Here is a 15,194-nt window from a genome sequence, read left to right as displayed (position 1 = left end):
ACCCCCTCCCCCACTCACCTATTGTACTCTTTGCTACTTTCTCCCCACCCCCACCCTCCTCTAGCTTATCTCTCCACCCTTCAGGCACTCTGCCATTATTCCTGATGAAGGGCTTTTGCCCGAAACGTTGATTTTACTGCTTCTCGGATGCTGCCTGAACTGCTGTGCTCTTCCAGCATCACTAATCCAGAGTCTGGTTTCCAGCATTTGCAATTTAGCATGGCCAATTCACCTGACCTGCACATCTTTGGACTGTGGGAGGAAACCCATGCAGACATGAGGAAAATGTGCAAACTCCACACAGGCAGTTGCCCAAGGCTGGAATCGAACCTGGGACCCTGGTGCTGTGAGGCAGCAATGCTAACCACTGAGCCACCGTGCCGCCTACATGTATGTGTGAATGTGGGTGTGTGTGTGTTGGGGAGAGAGGGTTATGAGTGTCTGTGACAGGGTGTGCGTATGTGTGTGAGTGTGAGTGTAAAGGGGTTTAAGTCTGTGAGAGGGTGTGTGTGAGAGTGTATGTGTGAGTGTATGAGAGAGGGTCTGCATGAATGTATGTGTGTAGGAGTGTCTATGTGTATCTGTCTGAGTGCGTGTCCTTCTGTCTGTGTGTGTGTGTGTGTAGCGCGGTGGGGTCACCTGTAGTGTGACATGAACCCCACGTCCCAGTTGAGGCCATCTCCAGGGGTACCTAACTTGGCTATCAGCCTCTGCTTGGCCACGTTTTGTTGTTGCCTGTCCCAAAGTCCGCCTTGGAGGATGGTCACCCTAAGGTCCGAGGTCGAATGTCCCGAACTGCTGAAGTGTTCTCTGACTGGGAGGGAACACTCCTGTCTGTTGATTGTTGCGCGGTGCCCATTCATCCGTTGTCGTATCTTCTGCTCGGTCTCGTCAATCTACCATGCCTCTGGGCATCCTTGCCTGCAGTGTACAAGATTGACAACGTTGGCTGAGTCGCATAAGTACCTGCCACGTACATGGTGGGAGGTGTCCCCACGTGTAATGGTGGTATCTGTGTCGACATTCTGTCACATCTTGCAGTGTCTACCGTGACAAGGTTGTATGGAGTTGTCGTGAAAGCTTGGCGATTTGCTGCAAACAATGATCTGTTTGAGGTTTGGTGATTGTTTGAAGGCAAACAGTGGAGGTGTGGGGAAGGTCTTGGCGAGGTGCTTATCCTCATTGACAATGTGTTGCAGGCTGCGAAGAACATGGCGACGTTTTTCGGCTCCTGGGAAATACTGAACAACGAAGGGTGCCCTGTCGGCTGCAGCTCTTGTCTGTCTCCTGAGGAGATCATTATGGTTCCTTGCTGCGACAGGTCGGAACTGGTGGTCGATGAATTAAGCAACATACCTCGTTCTTATGAGGGCATCCCTAAGTACGTCCAGGTGCCCATCGCGTTCCTCCTCATCTGAACAGATCCTGTGTATGCGTAAGGCTTGTCTATAGGGTATGGCTGTTTTAATATATTTCAGGTGGAAGCTGGAGAAGTGTAGCATTGTGAGGTTATCCATGGGTTTGGGGTACAGCGTGGTGCTGAGGTGCCCATCCCTGATGGAGATGCATGTGTCCAAGAATGAGACAGATAGTAGAGAGTAATCCATGGTGAGTTTGATGGTCGGATGAAACTTGTTTATCACCCCTGTGTAGTTTTCTTCAGTGATTCCTCTCCATGGGTCCAGAGGTAGAAAATATCATCAATGTACCTGGTGTATATTATTGGTTGGAGGTCCTGCGTAGAGAAGAAGTCTTGTTCAAATCTGTGCATGGAAACGTTGGCATATTGGGGTGCAAATTCGGTCCCCATGGCTATTCCATGTGTCTGGATGAAAAACTGGTTGTCAAAGGTGAAGATGTTGTGATCGAGTTGATGAGTTGTAGGATGGCGTTTGGAGATTGGCAGTTGTTGGTGTTGAGTACTGAGGCTGTTGCCGCGATGTGATTGTGGGGGATGCTGGTGTAGAGTGCTGAAACGTCCATTGTGACAAGGAATGTTCCTGGTTCGACTGGTCTGAGGGTGCTGAGTTTCCGTAAGAAATCTGTAGTGTGGCGACAGAAGCTGGGGGTCCCCTGTACAATGGGTTTCAAGATGCCTTCGACATAGCGAGAGAGGTTCTCACACAAGGTCTAATTTCCTGATACGATGGGACGTCCTGGTGTATTGGCTTTGTGTATCTTCAGAAGGTAGTAGGAGTCGCCTACACGAGAAGTACGTGGGATGAGTGAGCGTATGGAACTCTGAAGAGCTGGGTCCAAAGTCCTGATCAGTGTGTTCAGTTCATGGTGTGCTGTTTGGACGGGTTGGCCGGTAGTTGCCTGTAGTGTTGCTGGTTGTTCAGTTGAACAACAACCACGGACCAGTCAAACCGGGAACATTCCTCATCACAATGGATGTTTCAGCACTCTACACCATCATCGCCTCAGTTTGGTACCCATGGGGAAGGCCTCAATCAGGACCTTGGGTTCATGTCACACTACAGGTGACCCCCTTGCACTATACCCACACAGACAGATGGACACAAACACACACAGATACACACAGACACACACACACACATTCACGCAGACCCTCTCTCATACACTCACACATACACTCCCACACATACCCTCTCACAGACTTAAACCCCTTTACACTCACTCTCACACACATACACACCCTCTCACAGTCACTCATAACCCCACCCCTCACACACACACACACCCACACCCACAGGCACATATACATATATAATTTTGTGGGGGTGAATTTATACTTGCAGAATTACATGTTACTTTGCTCAAAGATTGCATGAATCCATGTCAGATTCTGTAAATCTGTTTTTTGATTAGAATCAGTCTGACCATTGTGGCACAGACAGCCTGACACAGAGAGCTAAAACCTTCAATACATTATCTAGGCCGACATGACACCAATTGTTAAAGTTCACTTGAGAATGTAACTTTTAAAAAACTTTTTGCGATTTACAGAACTGAAACCAACATGGTCATTCTAAAAGATGAGAGACTTAACAAACAATCCAGGTCTTTTTCAATATATAATTTCAGTTACATCACACTGTAAACTTTTCTATAAATTCTGTGTCTTACAATCTTATTCTCCACAACTACCTGATGAAGGAACAGTGTTCCGAAAGCTAGTGCTTCCAGTTAAACCTGTTGGACTATAACCTGGTGTTGTGTGATTTTTAACTTTGTACACCCCAGTCCAACACCGGCATCTCCAAGCCAATCCCAATAAATGTACACAAATCTCTCATCATCCTTCGCTGATGATGATAAACGTCATGATAGTGACATCTCTGATCAAACAAAAATGCATTTCTATTCTACCCCAACCTACGATGATATACCATATACCAAAACATGAGTCTCATTATCTTCAAATGGTAAACTGAATATACTTACCAGAATATAACTTAGACTAAAAGTCAACAAACACATTACGCAATGTTCAACAGGAAAAAATATATGGACATAGCCTCATTGTGAAGCAGTATTATATTCTGGTAGGTTTTGCTTTCTCCTCAATGTATATTTTTTCCAAAAATATGCTTTACCTTATAAAATTTATGAAAGTATATTACTTGACTGGTCAAAGTAGACATTATGCAAAACAAAAGCAATCACAATGACTGAATAGCCTCTTGTTGTGATTCTGTGAAATCTGTTTCCTTCTATATTGTCTGGTACTCACTACACTTACCATTGGCATCTGCCATTGAAGAGTCATCCTGCCAGTGTGCTACTTATTTTTGAAGTGAAATGTTATTCAAAAGCTGTTAGGAGGTTGTCGAACCATGTAATGTGTTTCTCATCAATTTGTTGTCTTTGTTATATATAGTCTGGTGTTTTTTTCCACACGGTAGGGAAGTATGCTAATCTGTTCTATATTTGATTAGGAATATTTGGAACATAAGAATGAGGAGCAGGATTAGCCAATTCAGCCCCTATCAGGTACTCCACCATTTAATACAATCATGACTGATCCCATCTTGGCCTCAACTCCACTTTCTTGTCCGCTCCTCATATCTCTTTAACCCATTATTTATTAATATCTATCTATCTCCTCAATTTTCTTCAGTGCCCCTGCATCCACTGCACAATTCCACAGATTTACAATCCTTTGAGAGAAGTAATTCCTCCTTAATGCTATTTTAAATCTGCCACCCCTTATCCTAAAACTATAACCTCTTATTCCAGACTTCCCCACAAGGGAAAACATCCTTTCAACGTCGATTTTGTCAATCCCCTTTAGCATCTTATATGCTTCAATTAGATCTCCTCTCATCCTTCTAGACTCTGCACTCTGTTCCACTACCCAAATGCACTTTGTATGGTAAGATGTGCCTGTACTGCAGGCAAAACAAAACTTTTCACTGTACCTAGGTACATGCGAAAATAATAAATCAAATCAAATTAGAAAGATAAGGGCAGCAGATACATGGGAACACCACCAGATGCTAGTTCCCCTCTGAACCACTCACCATCCTGACTTGGAAATGTATTGCCATTCCATCACTGTTGCTGGGATAAAATCCTGGAACATTCCGCTCACCAGCATTGTGGGTGCATTGCAATAATCATGAAGGTATCTCACCATTACCTTCTGCAGGGCAACTAGGCATGGGAAATAAATATTTGCTCAGACAGAGGTGCTCACATCCCATGAATGAATAACAATACCAAGGGGAATGTGTCTGTGTGGGATTGGGTGGAATGGTTGAGATCAGTGGTGTGGGGAAAATGGCAGCCATGGTCAAAGTCCTCATCAACCACTGTTGGAGAAGTCTTCAGTTCAGAAAAAAAAAGTTTTCAGAAAGTTGTTCCAATGGAAAAAAAACAATGAAGGTGGAGGAAAGGGGAGAATGGAATTCTTCCAAATAAAAGCTTATTGCCAGAAATCTAATCCAGCTAAAAACTAATTTTGTCACTCATACATCTATAAATCTACCAGTCACTTTCCGGTATGTTTTACAAGCACCCATTATTCAATCTATGAGTTTTCACAGTGAGACTTGTTCATAAGGACGTTGTAGCCACATTTCAATCTTGTCCTCACTGATGCTTACTTCCAGCACATAAGGGGAAGATTAGGACTGTATACCCATGGTACCTTAAAAGACTAATCTTGACTCGTTCAAGAGGCTCCTGTCTGATCTCCCATATCCTACTCTCCATAAATTTGAGGTTGTCCAAAACTCCACTGCATTTGTTCTTACACACACCACACTGTCACTCCTGTGCCTGTTACGCGATATCAGTTCCAAGTCAATCAGCACATAGATTTTAAAATTCTCATCCTTGTTTCTAAATTCCTCCAGGGCCTGGTGTCTTCTGTACCCCTGCAGCCCTTTGTCTGATCAGCATTGATCTAATTCTAGCCTCTTGGCATTTCACAAATTTTAATCTCTTTGGTGTCTGCATCTTCAGCTGTCTATCAGTAAACTCTGGGATTTCTTCTTTAAATCTCTCCATTAAACTAAATAATTTTTCACCTTTAAGATGCCCCTGAACACTTCCCCTTTTGACCAAATTTTGAAAATCTGATATGGCTCAAATGTGTAAGTTTGGCCTTACAGTGATTCTGTGACTTACTTTCCTGTGTCAAGGGCACAGTATAATTAAGCTACAGTGCTGCTATTTTGTTTGTGTTAGTCAGAGGACACTGACAGTGGATACAGTACCTTTTCTATTGATGGAAATGAGAAACACTCCCTCAACATAGACCAAGGACTAAACCCTCCTGGTCTGTAAGGCTAAGCCATTGGAATCATTTAAACTTAACCAGTTCACCTTTGTTACAGCTTGATGTCAAATATCAACGCAATAAAGATAGTAATGTTTGTCCGATGAGCGAAGGGGAGCAGTTGAATAACAATTACAAACTTCAGTGGTTACGTTGCTGTATTATTCTTCTTATTTCAATTCAGTTAAGTGCACCCTTAAACACAAATGATGAAGGGCCTCTTCAACACAGTGAAGCAAGTGGTTGATTTGAAGGAGTGTAGACTTTAGCATGTTCTTCTCTGAAACTTGACAATGCTGTACTATCCTAACCAAAAGTGTAGCCTACTGAGGATCAGCACGTCTGATCAGTTCACCACGTAAAAAGGAGGAATAGACCATTCAGCCCATCGAGTCTGCTATGCCACTTAATGACATCATGGCTGATCTGATAATCCGCAACTCTCCCCTAATTCCCTTCTTGATTTAGAATCTGCCTGTCTCAGCCTTGAATATTCTTAATGACCCAGCCTCTACAGCTTTCTGAGATAAAGAATTGCACAGATATACAACTTTCTGAGAGAAGATGTTCCTCCTTATCGCTGTCTTAAATAGAGTCACAGAGATGTACAACATGGAAACAGATCCTTTGGTCCAACTCGTCCATGCTGACCAGATATCATAAATTAATCCTGTTCCATTTGCCAGCACTTGGACCATATCCCTCCAAATCCTTCCTATTCATATACCCGTCAGATGCCTTTTAAATGTTGCAATTGTACCAACCTCTATCACTTCCTCTGGTAGCTCATTCCATACATGTACCACACTCTGTGTGAAAAAGTTGCCCCTTAGGTCCCTTTTAAATCTTTCCCCTCTCACCCTAAAAGTATGTCCTCTAGTTCTGGACTCCCTCACGTCAGGGAAAAGATTTTGTCTATTTTTCCTAGCCATGCCCCTCATGATTTTATAACTTTGAAAAGGTCACCCCTCAGCCTCTGACGTTCCAGGGAAAACAGCCCACCCTATTCAGCCTCACCCTAAACCCTCCAACAATGGCAACATCCTTGTAAATCTTTCTGAACCCTTTCAAGTTTCACAACATCCTTCCTATAGGAATGTGTGATCCCTTATCCTCAAATTATACCCTCTGGTCTTAGACTCTCCCACAAGGGGAAAAATTTTCTGCAGCTACTCTGTCAAGACCTCTAAGAATCCTGTATGTTTCAATAAGGTCACCTCTGATTTTTCTGTATTCCAGGAGTTCAGGCCTAATGTACTAACCTTAGTCACTCCCTCCATACCTGCTATTCTCATTGAAACTTACAGAATACTGAAAGGCCTGGATAGAGTGAATGTGGAGAAGATGCTTCCACTAGTAGGAGAGACTAGGACCCAAGGGCACAGCCTCAGAGTGAAGCGGCAAACCTTTCGTTCTGAGATGAGGAGAAATTTCTTCAAACACAGGTTGGTTAATCTGTGAAACTCATTGTTGCAGAGGGCTGTGGAGGCCAGGTCATTGAGCATGTTTCAGACAGACTTTGATGGGCTCTTGATTAGTAAGGAGATCAAGGGTTACAGGGAGAAGGCAGAAGAATGGGGTTGAGAAACATATCGGTCATGATTGAACGGTGGAGCAGGCTCAATGGGCTGAATGGCCTAATTTTGTTCCTCTATCTCATGGTCTTATGGTATCAACTTGGTGAACCTTCTCTGGACAGCCTCCAAAGTCGGGATATCTTTCCTTAGATGGGGACCCAGACCTGTTCACAGTATTCCAATTACGGTCTTATTCGTGTTTTGCACAATTTTGGAAAAAAACTCCCTACTTTTATATTCCATTCTTCTTGAAATAAAAGCTAACATTCTATTTGCCTTTCTTTTTATCCATTGAACTTGGAGGCTAGTTTTTTTTTGTGATTCGTGGGTGAGGACTCTCGGGTCCTTCTGTTCTGTAGCTTTTGACAATACCATACTGTATTTCAAGATAAGTCAATCTGAGGGAGCTCACTGTTTTGTAATCAATCAGAGAATTGAGGTAGTGATCTGAATTGGCTCAAAGCACATGGGATCTGTGGTGAACTGATGATACACAGGTCCATTGAAGGTGGCAATGTATACAGCCTGCAGCTTCAATACAAAGCACAGCTGGTCAGGCATGCAATATACTGCAGATCAGTGCATTTGACAGAAGGCATACACAGGAGGCAATATGCTTTATTGATGTTAGATGTTTCAATGTGGGGCTGTATGCAATGTTTGCAGTCTGTTTATTTTACTAAGCAACCTGTTCAGAGATGTTCCCACACACCTCTAGAACAGGTGGGACCTGACATCTAACCGGACTAGACGAGACAAATCCTGGATGTTCATGATGACCAGGGAGTCTAGAACCAGGGGTCACAGACTAAGGATATGGGCCTGGCATTTTAGGACTGAGATAAGGAGACACTTTTTGCCCAGAGTGGGGAGTCTGGGATTCACAGAGAGGAGTTAACATAGAACATACAACATAGAACATAGAAAAGTACAGCAGAGAACAGGCCCTTCGGCCCACAATATTATGCCGAGGTTTAATCCTAGTGTAAAATAAAATAACCTATGCGCCCCTCAACTCATTGCTATCTATGTGCATGTCACTTGTATGTCCCTAATGACTCTGCTTTCACCAACACCGCTGGCAATGCATTCCATGCATTCACAACTCTCTGCATAAAGAAGCTACCTTTGACAACCCCTCTATACCTTTCTCCTAATATCTTAAAACTATGACTCCTCGTGCCAGTCAATCCTGCCCTAGGGAAAAGTCTCTGGCTATTTACTCTATCCATGTCTCTCATTATCTTGTATACCTCGATCAGGTCTCCTCTCTTCTTCCTTCTCTCCAGAGAAAAAGGTCCAAGCTTAGTCAACCTCTCTTCGTAAGACAAGCCCTCCAATCCAGGCAGCATCCTGGTAAACCTTCTTTGCACCCTCTCCAAAGCCTCTGTATCTTTCTTATAGTAGGGCGACCAGAACTGGACACAATATTCCAGTGTGGTCTCACCAGGGACTTGCAGAGCTTCAGCAAAACCTCGCAGCTCTTAAACTCGATCCCCCGTTAATGGAAGCCAAAACACCATATGCTTTCTTAACAGCCCTATCCACTTGGGTGGCAATTTTGAGGGATATATGTACTTGAACACCAAGATCCCTCTGTTCCTCCACACTGCCAAGAATCCTGTCTTTAATCCTATATTCAGTATTCGAAAATGCATCACTTCCCATTTATCCAGGTTGAACTCCATCTGCCATTTCTCAGCCCACCTCTGCATCCTGTCTATGTCGCGCTGCAGCCTGCAATAGCCTGTAATATCAACTGCACCTCTATCTTTGTGTCATCTGCAAATTTACTAACCCACCCCTCAACCTCCTCACCCAGGTTAAGGCCAAGACTTTGAATGGAGCTAGACATAGATCTTGGGGCTAAAGGGATCAAAGGGCATGGGGGGAGAAAGTGGCAACAGGATACTCAGTTAGATGATCAGCCATGATTACATTGAAAGGTGGAGAAGGGTTGCCTATTTTCTATGAACCTGGGCCTCCTGGTTCAAAGGTAGAGGCACTAATAGCCCTTAATAGTCTACATTCTACACTACATAGGGAACAGAAGGATCTACAAATCCCTTAACCTGCAAATGTTTAATCATCCAGAGCTCTGAGCAGTTGTAAATCATATTGCTCACCTCAGAATGAACAATGATGTCATCAAGGCTCCCTTTTGAAGTTACATCACTGACATCGTCTTCCAGGATTGACTCATACTCTTTATCTGAAACCAACACAGAACAAATCATCCAACATTTGCTTTCTGAGAAACCTTTCTTCACAAAACTGAGTGATACTTTGCCAAGTGAAAACAAAACACTGCAGATGCTGGAAATCTGAAATAAAAAGAGAGCATGCTGGGGAAACTCTGTACAGAGAGAAACAGCGTTAATATTTCGGGGGATAAAGGAACCAGTCACAAAGAACAGTCTTTAGACTTGAAATATTAACTCTGTTTTTTTCTCACCAGACCTGCTGAGTTTTTCCAACATTCTCTGTTTTTATTTTTGTATTTAGTCAACATTCAACATCTTGAGGAGCTTAATATGATGAGGCCTTCCAGCCAAATGTTATTCATCAAATAATAGACCTTGTGCTTTAAAATCTAGTTGTGACTGCAGTAATCCTCATGCAAGCAAATGGGAAACACTATCCTCTTTACATAACCCATGAATATTTACTTAATCTGGAGAGAAGGTGGCCAGGTGATAATGTCACTGGACTAGTTTCTTTATTATTCATACGTAGGATGTGGACATCACTGGTTAGGCCAGCATTACTGGTGAATTACATTGCGACACCAGGTGAGGATGGTAATCTTCCCTCAAGACTATTAGTGATGGGTTCCTATGACAATTGACTGTGGTTACATGGTTACCACTAGTCTAGCTTTTTATTAAATTGTTTTATTCACACACAGGACGAGGGCATCTCTGGCTAGCCCAGCATTTATTGCCTGCCCCTAATTGCCCCAGAGGGCAGTTGAGAGTCAAGCATATTGGCTTGAGTCAAGCATAAACCAGACCTGGTGGGGAGAGTTGTTTCCTTTTCTAAAGGACATTAGTCAATCAGTTCGGTTTTTCCAACAATCTACAATTTTTACTGAATTCAAGATGCACCTCCTGTCCTGGTGGGATTCTGAACACGAACATTACTAATCCAGTGACTTGACCACTACAGCAATACCACTCCAGGTGACTCCAAAGGCTTTGGGATTATGGTATCAAATCCCATCACTGGGCAATTAATAAATCTGGAATTGAAAGCTAGCCTAAAGTGAAAATGATAACCATCACTGGTTGTGGTAAAAATGCATCTGGTTTCTTAAGGGAAGAAAGTCTACCATCTCAACCTGGTCTGGCCCAGTGATTCACTTTGTTCAAGGGAACTTAGGGATGGGTAACATTTCATGAAAGAATAAAATGGAGCAGGAAGATAAAGCTGAGGTTTTAAACAAATACTTCCATAGCTCCTTAAAGTCAGCAGGGCAGGCAGATCAGGTGGTTAAGGGGATACTTAAGGCACAGGGGATACTTGTCTTTATTAGTCACGGTATTGAATACAAGAGGTTACAATGGAGCTGTATATAACTTTAGAACAAAGAAAAGAAAATTTACAGCCCAGGAGCTGGCCCTTTGGCCCTTCAAGCCTGAGCCGAAGGGCCTGTTCCTGGGCTGTAAATTTTACAGCTGGAGTGCTGTGCAGTGCCGGAAGTCACACTATAGGAAGGATTGGTTGCATTAGATAGGGTGCAGAAGAGTTTCGCCAGGATGTTGCCCAGGCTGGAGTGATGAAGAGAGATTAGATAGGCTGGGGTTATTTTCCTCAGAGCAAAGGGGCTGTGGGGAGATCTGATTGAGATGTATAAAGTTCTGACAGTCATAGACCTGGTAGATAGAGACTAACCTTTCCCTTTAAATAACCAGAAGCACTGTTTTAAGGTCAGGTGCAGGAGGTTTAGAGGGAATGTGAGGAAAAGAATCTTTCACTCAATGGGTTGTGGATATCTGGGCCTGAAAGGGTGAGAGAGGCGGGAACCCTGAGGAAATTTAAGGACCAATAGGATGAGCACTTCAAACATCATACCACACAAAGCTACAAACCAAGTGTTGGAAAATGAGATTAAAATAAATGTTTAGTGACTGGCATAGACAGGATGGACTGAAAGGCCTCTTTCCATGCTATAAATATCCATGCTGACTCGATTATTGAAAGGCTCTGAAATGAGAAAACACATTTAGTGTACAAGTGTCAACATTATGTTGTCATGTATAAATTTAACACTATTCTGTTACCGGAAAGTTTATCTGTGCTTTTGTCAATTGTTCATCATCAAGGATATAACTGTTGCAGTAAATGTGGTCCTAACCATTTGGGCAAAGTGAGTATAAGTGTTGAAATTCACGACAGACAGTAAAGATGCCTCAGAGGGCATCACCAAGGCTAGTGAATGAGAGAAACTCTAACCAGTGTTGGAACTGTACAGCTGCAGGTGTGTGTGCCACAGAATGGCAAGTGAATATAAGTGTGCAACGTACATTATAAATCTCAAAGCAGTTTTGGTCTCTGCATTGCAGAAAAAAAAACATTTAGAAATGGTGGAAAGGTGCAAAAGTGATTTACAATCATCAGACCAACTGAGAGTAAAGACCTGCCGGGAAAGTTAGTCTGGTTGAGATTGTTTTCTCTCAGGGAATATAGAAGATTGAGGGGCAACCAAATAAAGATTGTTAAAATCATCAATGACCACAGCAGGATAAACATAACGTTTCCACTTGTGGGTAGATTCCAAATCTAGGGTTTTTAAAATTCTAAGAGAAATGATTGGAATGGAGAACTTTCTGCCACATGAGGTGCTTGAGACAAAAGATATTTTTAAAGTAAATAAGCGCATGAGGTAGAAAAGGGACAGGAAGAGGTTATTCTGACAGGGTGAGATGAAGTAGGTTGAAAGAGATGGGTGCAGAGAACAAATATGACAACACTGGGCCAGACAGTTTGCTTTCATGCTGTAAATTCAAAGTAATATCATAGAGTATTATTATGTTAAATTAACACTGCAAACAATTTTTAGAAAGCACATGAACAGCTGGATATTGTATCAGAGACCAGAAATACTACGATTTACTTCTGGCCGATAGCCCATCTGAGCCAAGTAGTTGAATTTTATTTTATTCATTCACAGAATGAGGGAATCACTGGCTAGGCCAGCATCTATTGCCCATTCCTAATTGCCCAGTGGGCAGTTAAATGTCAAACAGTGCTGTGGGTCTGGAGTCACGTGTAGATCAGACCAGCTAAGGATAGAGTTTCCTTCCCTGAAGGAGAGTAGCAAACCAAATGGGCTTTTCCTGACAATGGATTCATGATCATCATGAGATTGTTAATTCCAGATATTTATTGAATTTAAATTCCACCATGGCAGGATTTGAATGCAGGTCCCCAGAGCATTACCTGGGGTCTCTGGATTAAGAGTCCAGCGATAATACCATTTGGTCATTATCTCCCCAGTTAAGGGTTTTTGCAGTTAGCCTCAGTGCCTTGAGCTAGAGAAGCCAGCAGACCTGAGACTCCTGACAACTTGCATAAATGTTATCTCACGATGCGTCCTATTTTTCAGCACTGGGGAACCAATCTTTTCTTCACAGAAAGAACGTTGAGATTGAGATGCAATTCAGATATCAGCCTCATTTGGCACATTGCACCTCTGCTCAAAGCCTCTTGGTTTTGGGTGCAAGGCCCATTGCAAACATTATAATATGTCAGGCCTTTGGCAAAGATGTCTCCTTATAAGATGAGGGCATCACTGGCTAAGTCAGCAGTTATTGCCCATCTCAAATTACCCAGAGGGCAGTTAAGAGTCAACTACATTGCTACGGGTCTGAAGTCACATGTAGGCTAGACCAGAGGATGGCAGTTTCTTTCCTTAAAATACATTAGTGAACTATATGGGGTTTTCCTGACAATCAGCAATGGATGCATGGTCATCATGAGACTCAATTCCATATTTTATTCTATTCAAATTCCACCATTCTGGAATTTGAACCTAGGTCCCAGGTCATAACCTGGGTCTCTGGATTAACAGTCCAGTGATGATACCACGAGGCCATTGCCTATACCCTTGTTGTGCTAAGGTTAATTTGATTCTGGGTGCAGAGGATAAGTGGAGCATGATTTTGCTTTATTTACTCCCACTGACAGGTTGTTCCACCTTTGCAGGAATCAACTTGGTTGAGGAAGGATTTTGGATAGTGCCACATAAAGTGGGGATGGGTAAGGGCAGTTGAGTGTGGAAGGATAAATGAAAGCCCCTGAAAATTGGTTAACTTGATGCAAAACGTTAACTTATATCAATAGAAATACCTGTGGATGTTGAGCTAAAAAACGCTGAGAGCTGGCTAAAGAGTTCTGATTCTCCTCTCTCTAAAATTTCGAGTTTCTCTTGAGGCATGATAATAAAAAATGGATGAGATTCAAGTGAACAATATGTTAGAAAGCAGATTCTGCAGGAAGTCATTACAGCATTCTATTCACATCATACTCCCCCTGTAGCTCAAGCTCTGTTTCCATTCAGTGAATGTGTCTCTTTTCTGGAAACAGAACACAAGTTAAAGAGGTAATGCCGGAACCCAACTTGTTATTAATTAAAGAATCCAGTCCCTATAAATAACTTACAAACTTATAGGTCTTAGATTGTAAATAGACTATCACAGGACATGAACTGTTTATGAAAAATACCCTGGTTTAAAAAGATATTTCAGAGATTGCCCAATGTTTACAATTTTGCAAACATGGGACTGAAATATTTGTGCATTATTAAATTCAGTATAATTAACAAGATCCATCCACCAGTGAGTACCAGTTACCATTAGATGTAGAAGCAGAAGTAGGCCATTCAGCCCATTGAGTCTGATCTGCCATTCAATGTGATCATGACTTTCTTGCTTTTTCCCCATAAGTCTTGATTCCCTTAATGATTAAGAATCTGTCTCAGCACTGAATATCCTCAATAAACCAGCCTCTACAGCCCTCTGCAGTAGAGAATTCCACAGATATACCATTCTCCAACAGGATGAATTCCTCCTTAGTTTTCTTATATGGGTGACTGCTTACTCTGAGATTGTGTCACCTTCAGCTGTCCCTCAATACATCAACTCAGCCTTCTGAGTCTCTGCCATAGATCCTCATGTGAAATAACAAATTCTTATTCCACAAATCTTTGGAGGCATGGAGCAGGATGTTCCTCAAGGGAGGAGGATATAAAAAGCAGTGTCTGCTTTCTTTTCTTCCCCTCTCCTCTGATGCTCTGCCTCATCATTAAGACTTCATGACTCAAAACATGAAGCAGCTTAATGGATAAGTTGTCACCATTTCAACCCATTGGCAGCAGGCTCCTCCTAACCATTAATGCCAATGCTGCAGCAACTTCAAGGAGAGCATCAGGGTGTCATTAAAGTGCTTTCTTTGTCCCTTCCTGCAACTTGGCCATTTGGTGGTGGAGAAAACAGGGCCTGGTGGGGAAAACTCCTTTTGACCATCCAGGCAGAATGTCCAGTTCAATAAAATTGACTTTGCAGGGATTTTGCCTGAATGCTTTGGCAGTGGCTTCAAGGAAGAGACCAGCCTTTGTTCAATATACTTCCAATTGAATTCAGAGGAGTGACAATGCTAATGGAGTCTCTCCAGGGCTCTTATGTGTTGCTAGTACACAGTCCACGGCAGTACAGGAATGTGGTGTAAACAACCACTCTATATACTTGCAATTTTGATTAAGGAGTTTTCTGCTGTCGAACACTTGAGGATTCAGTGACCTTGGCTCTTCATAACCTTCTTTAGCCCTGCAGGATCTTTGTGTACCTCCAATCTGGCCACTCACATAA

The 15,194-nt window shown here is 42.6% G+C and overlaps 1 protein-coding gene across 1 annotated transcript in view; it reads right to left on the bottom strand.

Annotated features, from left to right (window-relative positions):
- The window catches only part of LOC122556201 (glutamate-rich protein 6-like), a 67,882-nt gene that overhangs the window by 41,401 nt on the left and 11,287 nt on the right, over window positions 1–15,194 (bottom strand). Inside the window, exon 4 of the mRNA XM_043702749.1 lies at window positions 9,453–9,538. Coding sequence (XP_043558684.1) covers window positions 9,453–9,538 — 86 coding nt within the window. The remainder of the gene's footprint in view (window positions 1–9,452; window positions 9,539–15,194) is intronic.

Source organism: Chiloscyllium plagiosum, chromosome 13, assembly GCF_004010195.1.
Source record: "Chiloscyllium plagiosum isolate BGI_BamShark_2017 chromosome 13, ASM401019v2, whole genome shotgun sequence".
Classification (NCBI taxonomy): Eukaryota; Metazoa; Chordata; class Chondrichthyes; order Orectolobiformes; family Hemiscylliidae; genus Chiloscyllium; species Chiloscyllium plagiosum.
The sequence above is the reverse complement of the archived record's forward strand: the minus strand, read 5'-3'. Positions and strand labels throughout refer to the sequence as shown.